Here is a 25,638-nt window from a genome sequence, read left to right as displayed (position 1 = left end):
GTGGAGTCACCGTCCCTGGGGGTGTTCAAGGAAAAATTGGACGTGGCGCTTAGGGACGTGGTTTAGTGGGTGACATTGGTGGGGGGGGGATGGTTGGACCAGATTATCTTGGAGGTCTTCTCCAACCTTTATAATTCTGTGATTCTAAAAGTTCACAGAAGAGCATGAGAGCACAAGGATGCCAGCCTTCGGGCCTCCCCCCAAGGAGGCACTGCCCCATCCCTGGGAACGTATTGGCAGTTTTTTGCCTCTCCCTGAGCACATTGCACCTCCCCGCCTGTGTGTGCCATTCCCTCGGCTCTTCCTGGCTCCCAGCTTGTGCACAAAACACTCGTGCATGATCTCCCGCGAGGCCGAGCCCCGCTCATGCTGCCCCGCTGCTGCTGCGGCCTTGCTGCCTCACTGCAAGGCCGCCATGGGCCCAGCCTCGCCCGGCTCCTGCTCCCCCTGGCGCAGGCCCTGGATTTCTCACAGGGCTGCCAGAGAGAGCATGGAGAGAAGGACAGGGAGGATTAAAGCAAGGCTGAAGACTTGCCCTGGTTCCTCTCCTTCCCTGTGGCATGTCCCCCTCTTTATTTCTATGGTTTTAATTCCTCCCCCTTGAGGGCTCGGCTTCCTGGGATTCAGAGCCGGGCACTCCAGAGCAGAGTGTTGCTTTTTCCTCTCCAAAGGCTTCTTAGAGAAAGGCTTCTTGTCCTTTCTTTCCAGGTTTAAATGCTCCTCTTTGCTTGAGCAGGAACCTGAAACAGGTTTTATAGAAAACTTTCTGAAATTCAAATGCTTATAAAGTTTCTAACAGCTCCCTAAAACTTCCTGAACCCCGGAGAGAAGCAAGGATTTAGTGGTTCAGGTACTCAGCAGTCTGGGTGAGGGATTCAAGTTCTTGTGTCTGCTTCTTTGCCCGTGAAAGCTGAACATGAGCCAGCGCTGTGCCCTTGCTGCTAAGGAGGCTCGAGGTATCTTGGTGCGTGAGGCAAAGCATCGCCAGCAGGTCAGGGGAGGTGACCTGAGGCCACGCCTGGAGTGCTGGGCCCAGTTCTGGGCCCCCAATACAAGACAGAGCTCGACTGGGAACTGAGGAGAGTCCAAGGTAGGGCCACCAAGATGGTGAAGGGATGGGAACACCTATCTTGTGACGAGAGGCTGGAGAGCTGGGCCTGCTCAGCCTGGAGAAGAGGAGGCACAGGGGGAGCTCATCAGTGTCTGTAAATACCTGAAGGGAGGTGCCAAGAGGACAGAGCCAGAGGTGCCCAGTGCCAGGACAAGAGGCCAGGGACACAAACTGGCGCACAGGAGGCTCCCTCTGAACACCAGGCTGCACTGCTTTATGTGCGGATGATGGAGCACTGGCATGGGTTGCCCAGAGAGGTTGTGGAGCTCCCTCCTTGGAGATCTTCCAAAGCCACCCGGACAAAAGTCCATCGTTCTGGTGAGCAGCAAGTATCACTGACTTATGTGCTCCTGGCTGCTTTGCTGCAGGTGTACTAAAACACCAGTGCTTCACACCATGAACCACACAGAAGCTTTCTGCTGAGGGCTACTCTTGTCAGGTAGGCTCAGCAACAAACGCAACCAGCTTGACTCCCAGGGGACAGCCGGGGAGGCGGGTGGTCTGCTCAAAGAGCTGTAAACACACCTCCAGGTCCCGAAGACACCATAAACAAATCTGCACCCTCCATGATGGGGCTTTGGTATGACAGGTGGCAAATACTGAGGCTTGCACGGTTTTTCCATGCCCTGCAGTTCACCATTTACTGAGGAATTCTGAGAGTAATTGCTGTGCACGAGTGCATAGGGGCAGGTGGGTGATCTAGAGGTGAATCTAGTCTTTTTTTGGGTAACGTGATGGGTAACAAATTAGATTGTTTGGGGATTGCACACCAACACCACCTTATGACCAGCTCTCCTTTGGGGATAAGGACTCCAGTTGCGGTTCCCTGCCGGAAAGCCAGCCTGAAGGGAGCGGGGGCAGACTCACGCAGCACTGATATACCCCACTGCTGGGAGAGGGCAGGAAACAACAACACACAACTGGATTTGGGTGTTTGGGCGTATTGGTTTTTGATGTGGACAAAGAGAATTGTTTGCACCCCCCCCCAAAAAAAAAAAAAATCCATTTCTTGTGTTACTGTCAAATTGTCAAATTCAGTGCTTAATGCTCACCTACATGAAGGCTGCATGATCAAGCCCACGAAGAGCAAAGCCTGGTGTTTTTGTGAATTTAATGGCAGTGCTGTTCTTGCTGGAACAAGACCCTGCCAAACCTCACCTGCCGGACGGGGCACACTTAATGCTGCTCTCCCAAGTCTTTGCCCGAGGAGTTAACAGCCAGACGGAGAGTGTACAGCAGTCCGGTCCCAGCTATTTATGGTCAATATATACCCTATGGCTAGCTATATATATAGCCAATACATTCACGCTGTGGCAAACAGCGGCGTAAGTAATTAAACGAACCTAAAAAGAGAGCCGTCGAAAGTTTCGTGACAGCCCCCGCGGTGCCTCAGGAGGGCGCCTGGGTGCTGGGGAGCGCAGCGGGGCTCGCGTGGGGCCGGCAGGAGCCGAGCCTGCGGGATTTCGGGGACGGAACAGGGGATGTCGGGGACCCCGGCGCCTGCCCCCTCCCCGCATCGCCCCGTCCCACCGGGGCCACAAGGTGGCAGCGCTCCGCACCCCGCCGGAGGAAAGAAACAGGAGCAGCTCGGGGATGGGGAGAAGAGAGGTGGGGGACACACAGCGGTGCCGCCTCACCTGCCCGAGCGGGAGGGTTCGGTGGCTTTTAATTTAATGCAAATTTTTACTTATTTATTAATTTTTTTAAGGGGTCGCCGGGCAGGTGCCGCAAAGGAGGAAGGGGTGAAGGGGGGGGGGGTGGGCAGCGCCTCTCCGCCTTGCTGCGCGCACCCCGGGGGGGCAGGACGGGACGGGACGGGACGGGACGGGACGGGCCGGGCCGGGCCGGGCCGAGGCTCCCCCCTCCCGGCGGGGCAGCGGCGGAGCCCGGCCCCCGCGGCCTCCGCACCCCACCCGCTCCCGCCCCCGGGTCCCCGGGGGTGCCGGGAACACCCGCTCCCCGTCACTGGGGCAGGAGGCGGGGCCGGCTCCGTATAAGAAGGGACCGAGCGGGCGGCTGCGCTCCCAGGTCCCGCGACTCGCTGCCCCGGCCGGCTTCCAGCCTCCGTCCAGCCTCGCAGCCCGCAGGGGAAGCAGCGCCCGGCCCCCGGGAGGCGAGGCGAAGTGGGGCACCGGCAGCAGCAGGAGCAGCACCAGCAGCAGTACCAGCAGCACTACCAGCACCACCAGCAGCACCAGCAGGAGCAGCAGCAGCAGCAGCCACCTGCGGAGGCTGGAGCTGCGGGCGGCGCGCAGCAGCAGCGGGTGGTGCCCCCGTCCCGGAGCCCCCTGGCCGCGTCCTTGCGGCGCCGCGTCCCGCTCGCCCATGAGCGCCGCCGCCCTCTACAGCCTGGACTCGCCGGCATGCTATAGGAGCTGGTGCCTGGAGCCCGCCAACTTCTACGACGCCAAGGTGGGCAGCGGCGGCGGGCCGGGAGCCGCCTGCAAGCCGGGCGGCCGCGGGATGAGCGGCGACGAGGCCGGCGGCGGCGGCGGAGGCCCCGGGGGCAGCGGCTCCAACCTGGCCGAGCTGAGCGCCGCCGCGCCGGCCATGTACGAGGACGAGAGCGCCATCGACTTCAGCTCCTACATCGACTCCATGTCGGCCGTGCCCAACCTGGAGCTGTGCAACGACGAGCTCTTCGCCGACCTCTTCAACAGCAACCACAAGCCCGAGCGGGGCGGGGATTACGGCGAGTACCTGCCCGCCAAGGACCTGGGCGCCGCCGTCAGCACCCTGCTGGGCGCCGAGCCCCGCGCCGCCTCCTCCTCCTCCTCCTCCTCGTCGTCGTCCTCCTCCTCCTCGGCCGCCTCCTCCGCCTCCTCCTCCTCGTCGTCGTCGTCGTCGTCCTCCCGCGGCGCCCTGAAGCAGGAGCCGGACTGGAGCGACAGCGACCTCTCCTCGTCGCTGCTGCCCTCGCAGATCGCCACCTGCGCCCAGACCATCATGAACCTGAGCGGGCAGCCCACGCCGCCCACCTCCCCCGAGCCGCCGGGCAGCAGCTCCCCGTCCAGCTGCAGCACCCGCTCCCCGGCTCCCCCCGGGCCCCCCCTGCCCTCCTCCGGTCCCGGGGGGGCTCCGGCGGCGGCGGCCGGGGGCAAGGAGCGCGGCGGCAAGAAGTGCGTGGACAGGTTTAGCCCCGAGTACCGGCAGCGCCGGGAGCGCAACAACATCGCCGTGCGCAAGAGCCGCGACAAGGCGAAGCGGCGCAACCAGGAGATGCAGCAGAAGCTGCTCGAGCTCTCGGCCGAGAACGAGAAGCTGCACAAGAAGATCGAGCAGCTCACCCGGGACTTGACCAGCCTGAGGCACTTCTTCAAGCAGCTGCCCGGCGCCTCCTTCCTGCAGCCCGCCGCGGGCACCGACTGCCGGTAACCGGGGGGGGAGCCCGGGGGGACCGCAGGGACGGCCGCCACGGGGCCGTGGCTGGATGCACACATACCTCAGGGGCCGCGGGGCCGAGCCGCGGGGCCGCGCAGCCCCGGGCCGGGCGAGGAGGACGACGACGAGGAGGAAGAGGAGGAGGAGGAGGAGGAAGGAGCAGCCGCGGTGGAGCCCCCGCCGGTGCGCGGCCGCTTCCCGAGTGCCGTGGCGACGCGGGGCGATGCCTGGGTCTTTCACCGCGAAAAACTCAAACCAAAAAAAAAAAAAAAAAAAAAACCCACCCACCCCACCCCTCAAAAAAAAGGAAAAAAAAAAAAGCAAAACGCCTTTTGTTTTTTTTCCTCTCCCCTTAAATTATTTTTGTAATGGTAGTTTTTTTTTTTTTTTTTTTGTCTTTTCTACATTTTACTCGTACTGATGCAGCTATGGTACACCTGTTAAAATGATTCGAAGCCTTCATGTATTTTAGACGGTAGGATGACAAAGACTGAGCATGCCCGACCTTTTATATCGATTTTTACAGCATTTCTAATAATAATAATAAAACAACAAAACAAAAAAAGCGTTTGAAACCAAGTCTGCTCTCGTCTGCCGTATGTCCTGCGGGCGGGGGGACAGCGGGGAGGGCGGCGGGGACAGGCCCATGGGTGGCACCGGCCCGGCCCGGTGCTCCTCGGCCCCCTGGGGAGGCAGGTAAGGGGCTGGGAGGCCTGGAGAAGGCTGGGGAAAGAAAGCAGGGGGGGGTCAGAAAAAAAGGAGGCTCAAAACTTGGCCGTTCCTTTAGCAACCGCCGCGGACGCCAGCCAGACTTTCCACCCCCGGCCACGGGAACCAGCAGTGAAGCAGCCAGGTTGCTGTTCCTCGCCTGCCGGGACCTGCACAAAACCATTCACTCCTCATCCTCTGACCCGGGAGATTTTGGTGAATTACCACAAAACGGGATGAAAAAAATCCCTAATCTCAGCCTGAACTCTCACATCAGTTCTTGTATCGCTTCTCAAACAATGACCGCATGGGAAGACTTTGGTGTTGTCTGACGGGATGGTTAGAAGCTAGACCCGTGATCCGCCTCTCCATACGGTCAGGGTGAGGACGGTGGTGTGGCCGACAAGGCACTTTACTCTTTTCATGTAATAGAAACTGTACAATGAAACACCCGCTCTGTGGGAAGCTACAGATAACGTGGTACTTCCATGCTTAGGTAGCTGATTGCTGTAAAACATTAACTTTTTATGCTTGATACTTTAAAATACGCCTTGTTCAAATCTTTGTAACATTTATTGCAAGCTGATAACAAACACTACAATTTACAATTGGCGATGGCACCGTGGCAGGCAGGCAGCACTTCTGGAATCTGCTGCTGAAACTGTCAGCTTAGATCGACGCTCACTGCGTACAGCAAGGTATTTATTTCAAAAATATCAGTAAAATATTTTCCATCGACATAATAAATACAGCATTATAAAACAAAAATAAAAATCACAACCGTTTGAAATTCCAGAACAAGATCTTTCACACTCCAAAACAAAAAACGCACTGAAGAACCATGCTCTCAAATTCTGAACCGATCAGAAAAGTTCAGAAAGTCGAACAGATACATTTCTCAGTGTTAGCACACTGTTATAAATCACAGTTTTAATACACTATCTTAATACTTATCGCACTCCCACTACACATTATCTGTGGCAATAGTTAACAGATAACCACATCACAAAGTCCACAGATACTGTAGTAGCTGACTACAGTTTAGTCCAGTTCAGTTTCTTTCAGCTTCCAGAAGAGCAATTTCCTCCAGTCCAACGCAGTTTGGCTGGCTGCTCGCGGAGTGGACGTAGCAGCACAACAACCCCACCTCCTTTCCCAGCACGCTCCTCACCTCATAACTCTGGAGTGATAAAAGCATGTTGATTAAAACAAACAGTCCCGTACATTCTGTTCTGAGCAGCATTCGGCTCAGAAGACACAGGGTGTGAGGTCCTCTTCCAATAGACAATTTTTTCAAGCACTCGGAAAGTGGCATTAGGACTGATGGAAGGAACGAACACACTGCACTTGAGATAATTAGCTCTTGCTCCTGTGTAAAGTGCCACTTCCCTACCAGGCTTTCAAAAACTTGTTTAAAAAAAAAATAAAAAAAGCTACTGCAAGCTTGACCTCTGCTTTGCTGAAGCATAAACCCACACGTGCTTTCTTACACCGGATTTTTTCATACCATGGGAATGTGCACATACATAGCGCGTTTCGATTACCTTAGCCAACAGACCCACCGAAGGAAAAATAGTCTGTAGCCTTCTATTGTCCGTCCCCTCCCTGCCTTAACTTTGTGTTGCATTTTACGTCGCGTTGTGCCTCGCTTGCAATCATTTGCACCTACACGGCTCCCCCCGGTTAGTGAGCCGACGGGCAAGCAGGTTACCTGTCCTGCTGTGATCTGTGTGGGGAAGGGGCTGTGGGGCTGGGGTGGTTGCTCGCGGATGACAGAGAGCACGTTAACACAAGAACTGCTGATACTGACTGCGGGCACCTCGCCTGAGAGGGTCCCTCAGAGCAGCTTCACCTGCATTTCTTCCGTCCGTGAGCCTTACCTAGGACCAGCCTCTGACCATATGCGGTGACCACATCTATAGCCCGATTCGAGGTACAAATAAGCCTTTTTTTCCCCCCGGATTATTTTTATCCCAGACCACCTGACTCGCCGTGCAGCTGCACAAACAGCCACATTGGTACGACTGCAGCGCTGCCACAAGGTAGGAACAAGTGGCCAGGGGTGGCTAAAACCAACCTCACTGCCAAAAGAAGTAATTAGGAAACTACACCCTTAGAAACTTCAGCAGCACTGGCAAAAAATACATAAATAAATAAAAATAAACAAACAAAACAACAACAACAACAACTGAAGTGGTGTTTCTTGTGATTAATCTTTGTTGAGACATGCTTCTTTTTAAAATGCAGCGGTTCAGAGATGGAAATGCTTACAAAAAAAAAGGAAAAAAAAAACCTATCCCTGCATTTTAGCTAGGAAAAAAAAAAATACCACCAGCAGTTTGCTTTTAAGGTGCCAGTCTTCTAGATGCAGCATTATTAAAATTGAAACGTGAAAAAGAGGTTGTCTGAATTCTAATAAATAGAAAAAGAACTATGTTTTGTCAGACTGTAACAAACCAGACACATCCTCTAGAAGAGCAAGACTTGACTGCTATTAAAAGAGCACGTGTACTTTGGAAATTTCTCATATCTCTTTGCTTAAAGAAATTTCCAAGAAATGTCCACTTCAAATATTATCCATAAATCGCATTAAAACCATAGGGGATGTAATTGCAAAGTACTAGGAGGCTGTGTAACAGAGAGAAAGCAAAATGACCCCAATACGTGTCACCTAGCTGAAGACATTGAACCAGGATGATTAATTAAGAAGACGAGCAGACCTTTGCCCCCCCTTTCCACTGCAACAGAGGGGGGATCTCCAGCTCCTACCCAGGCTTGCCCACTTTCTGAAGGTGCCGCTCCTCCTCTACTGATCATCTGGCAGCCAATGACAGCCCCGCACCTGCCCTAAATGCCTCGCTTACCTGTGATAAATCTGGGTCACTGTGCCAAATGTCAGGGTTCTGCTGATAGCTCAGACTGAAGGAGCAACTACTTCGTGATTACATAAACTGTACTTTAGCCCATGGAGCCCCGTGGCTTACGTGCATTTCATTTACACAGATCCCAATTGCAAAGTATGATTTTGCATGCATTTTGCAATTTTTTTCTAGTATTACTGCCTGCCAGTAATTTCATACTTGTGCTATTAGAAAGCGGTTGTGCTTTATAGGGTTTAGAAGCCTGGAAAAGTAGCATGCTTGGACTGTATCCTTGCTGCCTTTGGATTTTCAGCCAGAAGACGGAGTAAAGCCTAGCACTGCCCATACTGGCTCTGAATGTCTGGACACACTGCTATTTGCAGATAGCTCTGCAGATCCATGTCTGAGCTAATGCTGTCCATACATCCCATCTGTGGCACCCCTCCTCTAAAAAGGAGAGTGTTAAAAGCCTGATACGCAATAGCCGGGCATCAGCAGGTGGAAGGTAGGATTGCCAAAGGGTAGGTTTGTGCTGGGAGCACACTAACACACTTCAACCCTAATCAGTCCCAGGCTGCACACAAGAAAAAAATGTATTTCTAGTGAAATCTCCTATCGCTCCTTTTGTAGATCTGAAAAGAGCTGCCTGGAAAAGTGGTGGAGTCTCCATCCTTGGAGGTTTTCAGGATCCCACCAAAGTCACGACTGACCTGACCACGTGTTGGCAACAGCCCAGTGTGAGGGATTGTCAGACCACCCTGCCACTTCTGTGACACCAATATCTTCTCGCTCGATTCACAGCATCTCCTGGACTCTGCCTCTATAGTAAGTTATGCAGTTAAACTCTCTTTCATCCATTATACGTACCCCATCCTCACTGGCAGCAGACTTCAGGAGAAAAGAGATCGTTCTTTGTAGCAGCTGGAATGGGAAAATTAACAAGTTTTGTTCATGACAAAAATCTTATGTACAGGAAGACACAGTGTTTGCAGATTAAAACAGTCACATTAAATAAAGATTAATGATTTCAATAGCGTGGTTTTGTTTCTCCAGCCAAAAAAGAAGAGGAGAGGTGACACAAACGATGTTCAGAATGGGAGCCTGAAAGTTTCCCAAGGGCCCAACCCAACAAAGCCCTTCAGTTGGACCTGATACATCCCATGTTTTGGAAACCTTAGGGTGAACTCAGTGACTGTGTTAATTGAACAAGACCTGGGAACTGGATTCTCAGTCCGGTGAAACACAAGTCTATCACCAGATTAAATTATGGGATACTCCTACATCTTTTTTTTTTTTCTTCTTGCAACAGCTGTTTATAAAAGTGTTGTTTAGAGTACCTATGTGTCTACGTATCTCGCCTCGTTATACTCAATGCACGGAAGCTCATTTGTGCCATACCTTTACTTTTACTGTACTTTGAGATCGGGATGGACAACTCAAGAAGACTTCCAACTGCATTTTCACAACTGGTGAAGTGACAACTTCAGAGCACTGGTTGCAATATAGCGATCCTCTGAAGCATGCAAATAACGATGGAAAAACACAGAGAATGGAAAAGTTATCAATCGCAAAATCAAAACACAAACAAAAACCAACTTGCTTGTTCTCTAACTGCTTTGCTGGTAGACTTCTAGTAGAAAGGCCTGGCTAAGAGACTAAGTTGATAACAGCAAATGAGCTCCTCTGTTGGTGGACCTAAGTAACTTTCTTGGAGGACCTAAACTCTTCCAGCAAAAGGATCTTCTTTTCATAACTTTAAGCAATGTGGGGGGAGGTTGCAATTTATAGACAATGCAATCAAATATTAATCTCATAACCTTCTAAAAGTTATGGCAACAGAAAAAAGTATAGATTTGGCCTAAATGACTTGTTGATTGAGGCCCTCCTTCAGCAGGCACTCAACATTTACAGCACACACTTAAGCCATATGCAGAAAATTAAGCACAGCCATAAGTGCTTGTTGGAGTATGGTCTTAAATAAGTGTTGATGCTACATTGTTCTCCAAACAAAGCAAAAGTGTTCTTGAGAATATATTAAAAAAAATCACGAAGTACACTACTATGTGTACATACAAACCTCCTTGCTTTCTGCATGATAGTGTAATGTAGGACAATATGTTGCTATATTTTCAACTTTTCCCCCGAGGTTATACATAACAGACCATATGCAGTAAAACTTCTCCTATTTAGGAAAATGGTATATGTTTCAACAGGATTGAAATCACCCTGCTTCTCCTTATGCTTTTGGTAAGCTTTTCCAATAGAAAGAACCCCTTTCCTTCTTTTTATGCTCTAATCGGTCTGCATTTTACATTTATGTAAAATATAGCACATATCACAGTGCAGCACAAAACTAAGGTGAATTAGTGGTATACAGGGTAACAACGTTGGGAAGAAGAATGTTGGTATACAAGAAGCTACTTTTCAAGGTGCTTAAAGTCAGGCCTGTGATTTATGTGGTATGTTCATTAAAACCAACATTAAAATGCAGAGGGGTATGAAATCTTTATAAGCAAAAATTTAGCTTGGAAAATTTCATATCTGCTTGTATCGTTCTTAATAAATTAATCTAACCTTGCTGGCTTTATCAGTTCATCAGCAATAAAAATACTACGTCTTAGTTCTAGGAAGGAACAAAGTGCAGTCTGTGCCTGCAGGAATTATTGCATCACCTATTGCTGTTATGGCTACATCTGCAAAACACCTGGAACCCTACGGAGCACCCTGACTCTCACCTGTCCTGGGGATACAGTTCCAACCTTCCATTGCCACATCTGTCACACGTAGGCCAGGAGAAGGCAGTGCTCTCATTAACTCCAACAATGGTACCTACAGAAAATGAAATTCTTTTAAAATACTAAATGCAACCTAGCAAACACAGGCAGAAAAAAGGGTCATGTTTGACTCTTTTTTTATTCTCGTCTCAAGAATAAGACTCTTCCATTCACGGGGTCAGAGCAAGCCTCGGCTTCTCCAGCAGTCTCAGTCCCTTTCTCCTGGGTCCATCCACCAAGGAATGACAGTATGGCATTATGAAAATATCAAAAGGTGGATATTTGAAAATTAACCTTCCAAACAAGCTCATTTGTTCTGCTTGGGAGTTTTATTGCTTTTCTGTTTTGTTTTGTTTGTTTGCTTGTTTTTGTCTCACTGGTCCTCCAATATTTCCATGGCAATAAGTAGTTAGAAAAATCATCAGGCCAGACTGTTTGATATCAACATTTAGGAAACACAAACCAATTAGAAGACACAATCACTTTCAAAAGCAATGATGCAGGTTAAAGTCCATCACCAATGGAGTTATTCTTCATTTACACTGATTTAAGAGAGATTAGATCTTGCCCAGTGGTTTAAGTGTGTGCCTAAGAAGGGAATGCCAAAGACACTTTGGACTATTATAAGGGGCTTTGATAGTTTTGGCAAGAAAAACATTCTGAGTTTTATGAGAAGCCAGTAAAGACTTTTAAAGACTGTATTATGCCTTATGGTATTGGTATGCTGAAATAATTAGCACTGTTTATGGAGAAAATACTTATAAGTATTTTGAACCATACGTAGTGGATCAGCTCTAAGAACAAATTTACCATAAAATAAACTCTCAGTCTGGTACAAAAGATGCACGGACTAAAAATTTCAGCTCCTTTTGAGCAAGAACCTTGCAGTTATGTAATACATTAAATGAAATAAGCCCTTGGAGACTAAGGAGCATTTACAATGTCTGTAAAACAGGGTCTTAATCTTTAGCTTTCCTGACCCTCCTGAGACAAGGATTGTCAGAAAGGAGGGAGCTACACATAAACAACAAAACCATATTTTCCTTTGGGAATTCAAAGGACAGCAAGTCTGAAGATCAGGAAACCAACTTCTCAACTACTACATTTATGACTCAATCTCTCTCTCTCTCTCTCTCCTCTCTCTTCCCCCTCCCCCCCCCCCCCCCCCCCATGGATTACACTGCAATTCTGTGTATTTAACCCCTTTGACTGTAACAAAAATAATTTTGATTCTCCAGTTTTTGTGATAAACTGTGAGTTTCTTTTGGCATTTTCAAGGTAAATGATTCCTGCCACAACAGAGGCATGTTTCCTTTGCTCTTGGAAAAAAAAAAAAAGAAATACTACTTTGCTGGGTATGTTTGCTTTTTTATTAAAAAAAATCACTATTTCAATTAAACAAACAAACAAAGAAAAAAGAAACAGCAACCTTTTTCTGACAGATCTGTTTCTCTCTAAGCCTTTTAATTTTTCCCCCAGTAATATGCTATACTGCAACTGTGGAATGCCAGTGCACAAGTAATAGAATTACATCTGAAGATGAATCAGGATCATTCTGAGATTAGGTCTACGGGAGAAGTTTATTTTGATGAAAACAGAATTCCCTCATGAAACCACCAGAGATCACTGAAGTCAGAACAAATACAACTCCGAGAAGCAACAGATCTAATAATCTAGTGACAGTCTTTTGCATCCTGTGTGCACAGTGATTTCTCAAGTTTAAGCAGCTGAACAGTTCCACATCTTTGTCAAGACTTCAGATTTTGCTTGACTTTCACAAACCTGTTGGATATTATCCTGAGATCCTTCTTTTAAATGGAAATGCACATAGATTTTTACCTCTACTCTATTTTTCTGGGTTGTGGCTGACATCATTAAGAAGAGACTGACAATAGCTCAATCAGGACAACACCTGGAAAAACAGGTCTTGAGTGAGGAATGCAAAGGAGGATTAAAGTAACACTCTGGTTGAAATGTTTGAAAAATGAATATGGATATTATTATTTTTTGCCAATATTTTTGCCTGATTAATAGATAGGAAGGGAAAAATTTCAATCCAAAAGAGAGAGCCAGGTAACATGATTTACTCCATTTTGTTTAGTCTGTTAAGAGGGAAACTGAAAAAGAAACCTGAGTAAGGGCTTAAACATGAAAATATGCAATGTCAAAATTCAATCACTGGATGTGAATCATACACTAGGCAAACATCATTAATCATGCAATATTCCTGCACAGCATATGTGCTATGAACTAAGTAGAATTTGCTCATAAGTATGGTTAAGAGGAAAAGTAGTTCTGTGTAGTATGAACTGCCAACATTTAGGGCCATCCTGACTCCTAGTATACAGCAAACAGAGGTTAGAAATTACTTTGCAACGAATAGTGATGAGAAAATAAATCTATTAACCCTGAGCTCACAGGTGAGAAACACAGACTCATCTTTGAAAGAAGAACTAAGTTTCCAGGAGAGAGCAATCCCAGGTTCTCACTCGTCCATTGACCAGCAACATACTCCATCCCAGAGCTGGTATGATCAGACCTCCCTGAAATAAAGACTTCTGACAGACTCGATGGCTCTGTTTGGATTGCAACGTAGCCCTTTCCGGTGGGGAAGGAAGGATTTGACCAAGTATGACTGGAAGACTTCATTGAGCAGAACACTGACACAAATACAGACAGTTTGCAGCAGGGGATAGTCCACTGATTACGAGGAAGTTTTGCTAGTGAAGGTTGAGAAGGTACACTGCCAACCTCCTGAGAGCCAGGAGGAGCAGCAATGAGGGCAAAGAGCAGGAAGGAGCAATGCTTCAAGAAGGGGTGGAGAAAGCCTCTGCAGCCCCTTCGAGCATTAGGTGAGAGGAAGCCTACATACAGAATACGTAGGTGACTAAAAGCGTGGCAAGTGAAAGAAGGGCACAAAGAAAAACAATGAACAAAGTAATCCTGCTTCTCATTGAAAGCCACATTAACAATTCTGTGAGTTTTTTTTTCTAGGTGAGAGAGAGGTGGTGAGTGAATTTTGGAGAAGATAATTTTTCTTTCATGGATTACTCCATCAAATATGTATGTTCGCACCAACAAAACAGTGCTAATACTATTAGTTTCACTTCTTCATTAGAGACTTGTAGGCAGTAGCTAAACAAATTCCAAAACAGTGCATATATATCCTAAATGTTAATAAATAATTTTAGTTACACAAAAAGGTGAGGTTATAATCTATATATAGCGCTAGTATAGACATAAAGATACTTTACGTTCTACATTGGTACAAAGGTGTGGGAACCTACTGGTAAAAGCTACCCCAGGCAAATTTCATATTAAGCAAGACAAGATTGTACGATTAATTTCTCCTGTTGTCATTCTTACACCTGTAATAAAAAATCGGGGAAAGCATGACACCTCTTATGTAAGTAAAGTACTTGTTTATGCACATGATCACAAAGGTGTATTTTCTTTGCTCTCCTGAAAAAAGAAAGGACTCAAATTTTGCTATATATACACTGCCAATGGGTCAAAAGAAGACAGGCACTTCTCATACCTAGTTACAATAAACAAGAGCAGAGAAGTGATAACTCTTAGCATAAATATTGCAGAGGTTAAAAAAAAGCCAAAAAGTATTTCCTACCCAGTGACAGAAATACCCTTCAAGTAACTCACAGTGTCACTGGGAGGTGTACATACATAATGACTGAGGCTTGGAGTGCCTGTAGTTGTGCTTGTTTTTCATTATGCAGAGTTCAAGATCTGTCACTGCAAGGTGATCATATATCAATCACAGAGGCATCGCTAACTTGTGGAGGTACTCTAAGAGAAGGTATGTTTAGTAATAGCTTTGAGTGGTTTAAAACTGACTTTTCAGTGTACTGCTTTATAGCTGGAAGAATTCATTTGTAACCATTATTTGCTATTATTTTAAGCCTCTTTCGAACATTCAGGTGAATACTTGAAAGTGTAACTGTAAAACAGTTTCAAGAATTTTCTACAAGGGCTACTGGAATCATAAAGAGTTAAATTAAGAGAGGAAACTGTGTTTAAAAGCTGAAAAGCACTTGGCTTTTAAGGACTTTTCCCTATAGGCACTATGCAAATGGGGGGGCTTAAGAACCTGACTGGACAAAGTGTTATAAAATATATTGTATGAAATGTTACTGCACTATTAGGAAATACTAGAAATTTCATTATAAGAAATGTTTCTGCATGGCTAGCGGTAGGACTAAAATATTAGACAAAGCAATGATCCAAAGTGGCTGGTGAGCAAATATTGGCCAAGTTAAGCTAGGTGACTATGGTGAAATATTAAATTGACCCATTGCAGCAGAGCTCCAGGGAAATCAGACAGTAACCCCTACCATTCAGAGTCTGGCTGACATATCTTCTCCATCTGCCTGAAAAATATTGGTATACCTTACTGTTGCCAATACCAACAAGGCTGGTGTGAACAGAAGGCTACTGAAAGAAGATGGCGAAGGAAGGAATATAATAAACCAGACTGTGCATCAAACATTTATTCTGGGGCATCAGCGAGGGGGAGCAGTAGCCAGGCAGAGCTTGGCCAGCAAAAGACAAATGGAGCCCACAAAGGAGCATAAAAACTTACATATCCTAATGATCTACAGCAATACTGTACTTTTTTATCCCTGCACCCTGTTTGTGCAAGAAATCAATACGAGGACCTGAAAGATTAAAGTGAACACGAATAATTAACCACATTCATTTCAAAAAAAGGCCATACGAACCTCTCACAGCACAAATGGAATTGGCCTGTGTGGTAGAATCCAGCTCATCGAGTTTGACAGGGCCAGGCAGCTCACTGAGGTCAGCACCGGCAGCCGAGCACAAAAGAGGCTTTTGTAATAAGAGAACAGTACGTTCAACACAAATAATCCTACCTGCCAACAAAGACATTTCAACTCAGTACAGTAACAGGGAAAAAGGTGACCATGATAATTGTCATGGCCAATAAAGACAATGATTTCTGCCAGCTACTAAACAGATGGACAGACTCCATCAGGTTTTCTCAATGACAAAATATTTTGCTTGCAGTGATACATGCAGCATGCTCTTGTTACACCTTGCGACTCCCGGGGAAAAGATTTTTTAAAAAATTCTAACATGGCAAAGGAGAATCAGATTCCATGCAGACAGCATTGTACCACACTGCAAACACAAAGTTACTGTCTCTTCCCCAGTAATAAGCTTGGACACCCCTCAAGGTGGTCTTACTTTGTTTTAAAGATTACAAAGAATAGATCCATGCAGTACTTTATTCTCCAAAGCAGAGGTGTGTGGCTCTGTTAGCACGAAACCAGTACGACCTCAGCTAGTAAGGGAAAACAAACTATTTAGCAGATGCAGCAACAGGACACACGGCCATTTACACAGTTTGGTACTTCCCATCCACTTGCTTTTTGGAAGTGAGGGAAGGCAGGAGATGTGAATTACACCTCTCCACACGGATGCACCACACAGAATGACGGGTGAGCCTCGTTTTTATGAGCAACTAAAAATGAATGCAGAGTGAACTGCCTCACAGAACCTGTATGGTGGGAAGGGCTCTCACAGCTGAGATGGTATATGGTAGTTTGTAGAAGTTCTGTGTCTAGGGACATGCAAGTCTCTAGATTCATTGTCTTACTCCTTTTAGAGGCAGTAAGCCCAATAAAACAAGTCTCTGCAAGAATACCAAAACAAATGAAACCAAGTTGTTTACTGTTTCTGAGTCTTCTGTCAGCTAGCATATTTGATTGATACTGGTCTTTAGATTCAACAGTCATCAAGGAAGACTGACAGAAATACCGGTGAACATACAGTAAGATAATTTCATTTCTCACTTTCATAGGAGACATAACCAAAAATACAAAAAAGAAACCTCACAGAAAACTTCTAATTACAACCCCATTCAAATTGCCCATCCCAAACCTGTAACGTTTCGTCTTCAACTGAGAGTGAAAGTCTCTGTAGGCCACGTATTACCGCGTTATAGATTAGGGTGTTAGTTCAGTTCAATTCCAACTGCTTCAAAACCACATGTAAAGCTTACCATTTCCCCACAGGGCATCCTTGAAGAAGATGAGTCGCGAGGCAACACTGAGAGCTTCTATGATTTCCGTACTGAGAACGCACGATGCAGCAACTGACACAGCAACAACTTTTGGAATTGTGTGAGCTACGTCTTGCAATGTGAAGTCAGTCACAAACAACAAAATCTCTCTTTGATTTGTAGGAACACTGTGTTTTGTCTACGATTTTAAAAAATAAGTAAGTCAATAAATTGGAATGTAGTCATTAATTTTTAGAAGGAAAGACTAAAGTAACATCTTCATCTTTAAGCAACTAATAAAACTGACACATTACTACACTTAGGGCCTGTACATAAAAATGAGTTAAAGTTTTATTGGAATTCCTCATTACTCCTTAATGCAGATGAGGACTAACACCTATACCTTATATTAACCTTCCAAGATTGACCCACTGTGATCTTTGCTCTACCACTATCAACTCTCATGTCTTACCATAACTCACTTGGATCTTAAAATATATTTTATAAAAAGTTAATTGGCCATTTTTATGAACAAACTCTTGCATAATTTTTCCCTTGGAAAAAAAGAAAGGCTAATACTACTACTAATGTTATTTAGCTGTGTGAGCAAATTTTCCATGCACTGTTATCTGATCCTCAAAAACTCCAGTCCTTGCAGTGGATAGCTACTGCAGTTACAAAGCCGTAGGTTTTTCTTTTTGTTGAACAAACACATCTCCAAATATTTGAATGATACATAGAAGTAGTAAAGAATATAACTCATAATTAAGAAACACAAGAATCCACAATGACAATGTAAGTTTTCTAAGACAGGTGTGAAAATACTCTGGTGTAGTTAAATTAAGGTATATCAAAATTCGTGATGTCACAAACAAAAAAAATAAATTTAATGCCAGGCTTTATATCTGAAAATAGTTACTACTAATTTATAATTTCACACTATTCATAATAACTTTTTTTTTTTTTTTTAATTTTCATACTGGTATGATGAGCAAGACAGATTACACAGACATGATGTAGACATCAGTGTTTAGTCCAGGATCTCTAAAAAGCCAAACAATTTCACAATCTGTGCTTTTCTTCTTCTTCCTTTTTTCTAACATAACTTCTATAATATCTACATGTATGTGAATTTTCCCATACTTTAGGAAAAACAAGTTTAATAACAGAGCACATTGCACATTTACCAGTCCAAACAACTTGTAATTTTGAAGATCCTAATATTTTAAAATATTTAACTGAAATTAAATTACTTTCTTAATTTTATAAAAAGGCTTTGTTACTATTCTACCTTGTTATTATTAGTCTGTTCCTTAAAAAAAATTATACTTAAAACATTCCAATGAAATTTAAATACTACAAGGATTGGAGAGACATATCACAGAAGTATTTTATTCTCGAAGTTGCATTTCTCTAGCATAAAGTAATGCAATGAGAACCCCAACTTTTTGTCTTCAGTTGAGTTCAAACCCTGAAAGCATTAACCAGACTAAAATTAACTTTTTGTTCATGCTAGGAGCTCTTAGAACAAATGCAGTAATTAGAAATAATGGCTGGTAAAATTTATAACTCAGATATTATGGTCCTGCCTTAATATATGCTTCCAATTGCATTTACATTGTTCCTTTTCCTAAAAACTGTATGCATTTGGGTACCTCCTCTGTGTAGATACCATTAAAGTATCTTCAAAAGAAAGATTTTTTGCAGCTGTCCCATGAGAATTCCTAACATATTAAAAGCTGGCTTTCAGAAGAATCATCCAAAAAGTAAATAATAATAACAGCAAAAAATCACAAGTTAGTATAAAATCATCATCTTGCTATGTGTGACAATTTGTTCTGAACAGAAAGGACACAACAGACAAATAGCAGCAGGATTGAGTTATAAGGAAGGACAGCTCCTTAACCACAGATGGAATATATTTCCTCATATTCCTTCTGTACCACAGCACAGATTCTGAGTAATAAGAAAAGCATATTTCCATTCCTGCTTCGCACAAACGAAGCATCTCAGGATACTCTTGCTATGTAGAATAAATATTATTTTTAAAGTACATTTGACTTAACTCCTGTGGCAGATTACCTAATAATAACAGACCTGCTAAATGAACCAAACTGTGGTCCCTAGCTCACATATTATAACTTGATATTTTGCACATGAAGGCAAAGGTAACTGCAGTAAACAAGCTGCTGTTCATGACCTTCTTCTGGAACGATTAGGAAAGTGATACACTAACAGCAGGTAAATACCTTTTACGTTTCTAGAGCAGTGATCCAGAAGTGTTATCCAGCAGTATTACAGAAAAAGAAGATTGCTATTGCTTTTCCAGTATTACTTTCAAAGAATTCATGAGCAGTCATATTCACTCATGAAAATCTAGTGCTTACCGTTCACTAAATGAAAAACAGTCAGTAAACCTCCTAGTAGGACGAAGAAATTATAGAAATTATAATTTTTCCTGTTAGATAAGCTTCCACTCTTCAAAGTCACAACTGCTCCTGCATACTTCCTCTTCTCTCTAATTTAGTGATGAAGTGATTCTACACAAGAATGCTGTAGAACCCCAGTGTCTCAGACATAGGTAGATGTACCTAAATATAACAATGCTTGGGTAGGATACCACTAGTCTGTAATTTATTTATTTAAATTGAACAGGCTTCTTGGAAACAGAAGTCCACACATGTACGTGTCTGTCTTTCTGTTAGCAGCCTGAAGATCCCATCAAGGTAGACATAATTTCCCACGTTTGCAAAAGCTTTGCTCTCATGTTAGTAAATGCTCCGCACACACTTGGCAGAGAAAACACTGCAGAGTGACAAGAGATACCCCTCACCGCAGGAGCTAGAAGTACTCCCTGCCACAAAATCAAATCACAACTCATTGGCTTTTGAAGCAAGAGGACAAGACCAAACTAAATTTATGTCTCACACTGGTGGGAAGCATCCCCAGCTATTTTGCTGGCCGTTTTGGAATTTCTTTGTCTTTGGTCCATATGCTTTGATTCACACTTCGTTTCTTGTGGAGCTGATGGACAATTGCAAATTATTCTCCACCAGAATTCAGGGCTGGCTGTACTGAGGATCCAGTCGCCAGGAAAAAATAAATAAATCAGCAACAAAAAATTCCTTTAACTACTGAGGGAGTAAGCAACGTTTTGAAAGAAAATTGTAGCATCGTTCAGAAACAAATAAATAAAACATAATTATAAGCTTTCCAACACAGTATGGATGGCAGATGTATTTACCTAAGAGTTCCTCCTTTCTACTAGCTGGACCAAAAAAGCCAAATTTGCCTGAGGGGCTTCTATTGAAGTCAACAAAAATAGTCCACCCACTTGCATGCAGAGAGAAAAACTGTATTTTTACATAACCGTCATCTGTTCAATTCTATCCCCATTCAACTGCCCAGGAACTTCTTGCTATGTATCTAAGGACAGTACATTGATTTTCATTGCAAGCCTCAATTAACTTTCTGTAAGCTTCCTTACTAGAGTGAAATATTATTTCTAACTAGATACAAAGTTATTCAAGTTTAATTCACCTTCTAGAGTAAATGGGATTGAAACCATGCAGCTTCAACTGCAGTAAGATGCAGCTCATCTTACCCATTCACAAGACCTGGTGATAATTCTGCTCATGTAGCTCTTGAAGATAATGCACGAAGTTTTTCTTTCCCCTAAACAAGATAAATGCTGGCCTCTTCACACATACATTAAGTTGATTTTATTTCACTAAGTGAAAAGATTACCTGCAGCCTCAGGTATAGCACTCGTGCCCAAAAGCTACAACGCTCATTACAACCATCGATCTGAAAATAATGGTACAAAAACAGGGAATGAGACAAGAAGAAATGCAGTGGTAGAAAGCATTTGTTATCGGACTTTTAAAGCAGACTACCTGAAGAATTTCCTTCAGACCACGAACAGCTGGTGGCTGATACAAATTAGAAATCTGCTCTTCCTCATCCACTTCCACATGTACTTCACCAGACTGAACAGTAAGAATGTAACAGAAGCTGGGAGGAGGAAGATTAGTTGTCATCTATTAAAAAATAAGGAAAAGAAATGTAACATTAAAAAAGGCACTTCAATGCGGCCAGTCAGGTTTTATAATGATAGCCAAAATGAACCACACAATTTACATTTTAAGAGTGATGGGAAAACAAAATAATGACTCTCTGAAGTAGGAGCTGAGTTAATAAAACAACATTCGCAAGTTATAAGTGAAATCAGCTTGTGTGTATCATTCTTTCCATAATCTGACATTGATCCTCATCATAAAAACATCTCATGATTTGGCACACTTGGCAAACACTGCAGCTATTCCAAGGTGGTGATTGTTTTTGTATTTTTTTATTACATGGTAGGAGTACCCTGATTATTTATTTTTTTAACATCCATAACTTTTCTGAGATTTGGGGACTTTTGCATGTGGGTGGGTTTTTGTGATAGTAAACAGATGAAGAACTTTTAAAGCTGCCAAATTAAATCCAGGACAGCACAAGGAGATAATGAAGAACAGGAACTCAACAACTACAAGAACTGCTCTTCTTGTGTTATGCCAGATTTTTCTCCCCCCCTTAAAAAGTATTGTGACGTAACAACTTTATCAATCTCCAGTCAAAGAAAGAGAAAGGCTTCTGAGAAATCAAAGACCCTGCTAGATTTTTTTTTTTGATCTGGTAAATATTCTTCTAGCTATGTTTATAGTTAATAAAGTGTTTAATTTGAGAAATATGAATCTGCTAAAGACAGCTGCCCACTCATTAAAAAACGTCTGCATAAGAAAAAAAAAGACATCAACCCATATTCTTGTTTGCCTCTGATGGCACTAAAAAGGTACCTGAAGGTACATATGGCTAAAAATAAATCAGTGCCACAGATCTGTTCTTCCCAAGCAACTTTATCAGTGTATTGGCAATATTATTTATGTATTTATGATTAAATATGCTTCCATAAAACTGTGTGAAAGCTATACTGTTTGTACCACAAAAAATGTACTTCACTTAAAAAAGCGCATTCTGCCAAAAACCTGCAGCAGTAGAATATGCTTGATCCTCTGTAGAATGAATTAGTATTTCAAACCCGTGACAGGGTGTAAATTGAATGATTATGGGAAGTTTCCTCCATTTCTAGATTGCTAATAGAGAAAATGAAGAACAAATGAATGTCATAACAATGTTGAAGAACATTTAAGAGCTTTGATCCATCCGTGGATATTCCTATTCTGTTGTCCACAGTATTTTAACACACAAAACAATCTGCTCCTCTGAGACTTCTGAAATGTCTATATGAAAGGGAGAACCAAGGAGACAACAGCAGTTTCACTCAGTTTCAGTCTTGGTTTTACAACCAAGGTCTGAACTTTTTATTATTCAACACAAATCCCCGTACAATCCAAAGAACACTGCACACTGCAGCGAAAACATTCTCAGACTTTAGAAATAACTAGAAACAACTAGCAATATCCACCTTTTATGTCCTCTGGTTTTGAAACTTGTTTATTTTCAGCTTTTTCTGCTTTATGAGAACTTGCATCCTGATTGACTCCTCTAGGCTCTAACACAGACTTTTAATACCACAAACTTCTTCCCCAAAGAACAGCTATACAAGAACAGCAGGACAGCACAAGTACTTGGTTAACAAGAAGCTTCTCAAATGACCTCGTGTTACCAAAATGCCACTCGATATGACATGACTCCTTTTCAAATACAAAAGCTAATTAAATGAAAATTAAATATGCAAATTTAGATTTGCAAATGTACAGTAACATACTTCAAATCCATTTCAATACATCACATTAGGAACTTCCACCTCCTCCCAAAATCACAGAAACATTCATTATCTTCTAGCAGATTATTTTTGTGTTCATCTTTCGACTGTCTTCACATTGGACAACTGTCAGCCAGAACGAGACCTAATTCCAGCAGTCAGTCTGTCTTCACTGGAGTTAATCTCCAGAAAAGAACTTAAAAAGAATGAGTTAATATCACTGTATATAGATTTCTCAGATAGCGTGGAGCCAGCTAATATCTCTTTCCTCCTGCAAGGAAAGGAGAGGAGAGGAGTAATTTGTCTGGCCATTCTATCACCCTAGCTCTAGAGGATTAATAGAAAACTACCCATCATTTTGGAAAGAAGCTGCTGATCCAGAGTGCCTCAGGTTAGCTTAGAACCAGTAAAACAACACTCAGTAGCTAAATAAAGAGAGGGCAAGAATCTGATACCCAAAATAAATCTGATTACACTACTAAGAAAAATAGTAATCGTGAGTGAAAGAACACATTTCCATAATAACAAGACTTACCATTTCAGGGTCTTGACTTTGTCCAGGAACTTTTACAGGCACTACTGGAGGCCATAAGCTGTCAATCAGACTAAAAAGTCCTAATGCCCTTCAAAAAGACCAATAAAATCAGGTTTAGAATGTTTCTCCCTGTTGTACGTTACATTAAAAAGATTCATTAAGAAATATAATTTATACCATTGCAAGATTATGAAAACAATTTTAAATCATATTTGTTTTCTAGAAGCTGGTTTTGATTTGGTCTAATTAAACCTCCATCATTTCTGCTGCAGGGTAGAGAGGGAGGGAAGGGATGCAACACATTCAGCAACAAGCAACTCATATTTAATGCTTTGCCATGAACAGCCTGCTACATGATAAAATCCAGGAGATCGTGGGTAAATGCTAGCTTGCGAAGGACACGGACTACTTTTTTAAAAAATAGCTTTTAACTATTTTAACTGATAGATTGACAAAATGTTTTCTTTCTAACATTTTTATTTCTTGCTTTTCTCTAACTGCTGATTGCCACTGCTATCAGGAAAGTTAGCGATTATCAGATACGAGCAGAGAAACAGGCAAGATTTTTTTATCTGAAATACACCCAGGCCTTGGAGTACCAATGCGCAGAGAACCGTCTCTTTCTCACACAGCTGCTCACTTAGTTATGATTTTTATTTCTTTCTTTTTCAAGTTCTCCACCTTCAGTTTAGAAACAAACATAGGATCAACAGCCCAGCATGTTAAGGTGAACTGCTGCAAACTCTTCAGCTTTAGCATGCCAAGCTGTAATTTGCAGCAGTTCGGTGTCTGGCTTGTCAGTTGATGCGTCATCATGCAGTAAAAGCAGAAACATCCATGGGAGAGGCCAAGAAAATAGCTGAGGGAGGGGAAATAGCCACAGATAACCAACTTGAAGAGGTGTGCATTTCTGAGTTAAAGCTCTCAGTTATCTTGTCCTAGTTCTCTGTGCATGTTCTGAATAGTCAAAGCACAGAGAGCTGGATTTTAACCCCACATTGCCTCTGAGAATGAATTGCCTGTCCCTCCAATTATGAAAGCCACTACTTCTGAAACAGTTCTGTTTTAGCAAGTCCAAAACTTGCTAAAGCTAATCTTAGCCTCTGAACAAAACACCTAGAAGAAATAACAGGCATACTCTTGTACTGGTCTGAAGCATGCTGCAATATGCTGCTTCTCTCCAAGGAGTCATGGAAGATCTCCTTTAAAGTTCTGCTTTTATCTCACTTCTGCTTAAGTTTATCTATTTCTGTATTTCCCTTGTTCTTCTTTTGATCCTTAAGTGCTTACACCTTGGGTATCTATAGGCAGTGAGCTTCTTTCTACATTGATGTCTATGGACCAACACTGTAAGAAGTTTTATGAAGGTAAATATCTGAGACTGAGTGGATATCCAGTCCACAAGACTGGATCTTGTGGAATAAAGCTTTTGGTTCAAGGTTCGGGTAACAAACTGTCAGATTAAAAAGATGGTGTTGCTATCTGTAGTTGTGCTCCCCATGCTAACAAACAGACCAGAAATACAAACGTGCTGCCCTCGTACAAAAGAGGACTTCCTGCCTTACATGGCACTGTCGACTTAAGGTTTGTGCCTTGTTTTTAACAGAACATTACAACATACAAAAGAACACTTCTTAGGTGTTAAAGAGATTTTACATGAAAATGACCACTTCTTGACCCCATGATATGGCAACATTTTCTATCTTGTATCACACAGAGCGACATCTTCTACAGTTGCAGGAGGGCCAACGCTCAGTGAAGCAAACTGGTCTTGTTCGCTGGGACATGGAGAAGGAGCGTTACAAAAACAGAGAGCTGCCTTCTGTACGACTAGGGCAGCTACACAGGTGGCATTCCTCACACAACACTAAGCAGAAGGGCGAGGGCAGAATGCATTTATTAACATACCACAAACTGTTTGTGTTTGTGTCTGTGTACTCAGAGATCATGTATTTATCAACTTACGGCAAAGAAGCTATGTTGTTGCAGCTGAGATGTAATTACATCTCCGCACAGACCTTACATTGATCTCTCGGTGATTTTTAAGTTTGCACAAGGGACATGAAATTGTCTTTTAATGTCCAGCTCTCTTCTAGCTTGTCACCCCACATCAGAATACCTACAACACACGGTACATTGTCTTCAATCACTTGTGTCCTTTTGGAGAAGCTCACCAATTGCTGGAACTAGCAGCACTTAATTATTACTAAATCGCAGCATTTGTTTACAAACAGGCAGACGAGCAGTGTCTCCCAGAAGCGAGTGTCTCCTGCACATCTTGGACTCATCCTTTTCTTTGACTCCAGTCAGGCGAACCACAAGGACATTTGCCACCCAAGGAATCCGCAAGTTCCCGATCACATCATGTGGGGACGGGGGGATTCTCCTCTGTGGACAGGGAAGTCCTGGAGCTGTCACTGACGTGCCAGGGGGTGTATCAGACAGTCTCCCCCCTGAG

At 43.6% G+C, this 25,638-nt stretch overlaps 2 protein-coding genes across 7 annotated transcripts in view; one reads left to right on the top strand and one right to left on the bottom strand.

Annotated features, from left to right (window-relative positions):
• Positions 1 to 3,045: 3,045 nt before the first annotated feature.
• On the top strand, positions 3,046 to 5,071 carry CEBPD (CCAAT enhancer binding protein delta). The gene has a single exon (XM_048072404.2). The coding sequence runs from the start codon at positions 3,437 to 3,439 to the stop codon at positions 4,484 to 4,486; it is 1,050 nt and encodes a 349-aa protein (XP_047928361.2). The 5' UTR covers positions 3,046 to 3,436; the 3' UTR covers positions 4,487 to 5,071.
• Positions 5,072 to 5,760: 689 nt separating this feature from the next.
• The window catches only part of SPIDR (scaffold protein involved in DNA repair), a 203,068-nt gene continuing 183,190 nt past the window's right edge, over positions 5,761 to 25,638 (bottom strand). For 4 of the 6 annotated variants that reach the window (XM_066992950.1, XM_066992949.1, XM_048072401.2 and 1 more), the window contains 9 exons: positions 23,181 to 23,268; positions 20,772 to 20,915; positions 20,623 to 20,682; positions 16,876 to 17,074; positions 15,572 to 15,724; positions 10,797 to 10,890; positions 9,460 to 9,574; positions 8,929 to 8,982; positions 5,761 to 6,380 (listed from right to left, as the gene is read on the bottom strand). In XM_066992950.1, coding sequence (XP_066849051.1) covers positions 6,252 to 6,380; positions 8,929 to 8,982; positions 9,460 to 9,574; positions 10,797 to 10,890; positions 15,572 to 15,724; positions 16,876 to 17,074; positions 20,623 to 20,682; positions 20,772 to 20,915; positions 23,181 to 23,268 — 1,036 coding nt within the window. In that variant the 3' untranslated portion in view covers positions 5,761 to 6,251. The other 2 variants (XR_010829669.1, XM_066992951.1) reach the window with 2 other exon arrangements.

This window comes from Anser cygnoides, chromosome 2, assembly GCF_040182565.1.
Source record: "Anser cygnoides isolate HZ-2024a breed goose chromosome 2, Taihu_goose_T2T_genome, whole genome shotgun sequence".
Taxonomy (NCBI): domain Eukaryota; kingdom Metazoa; phylum Chordata; class Aves; order Anseriformes; family Anatidae; genus Anser; species Anser cygnoides.
The sequence above is the reverse complement of the archived record's forward strand: the minus strand, read 5'-3'. Positions and strand labels throughout refer to the sequence as shown.

Coding starts and splice junctions, on each gene's coding strand:
- CEBPD (XM_048072404.2), top strand. CDS start 3,437: ATGAGCGCCGCCGCCCTCTACAGCCTGGACTCGCCGGCATGCTATAGG.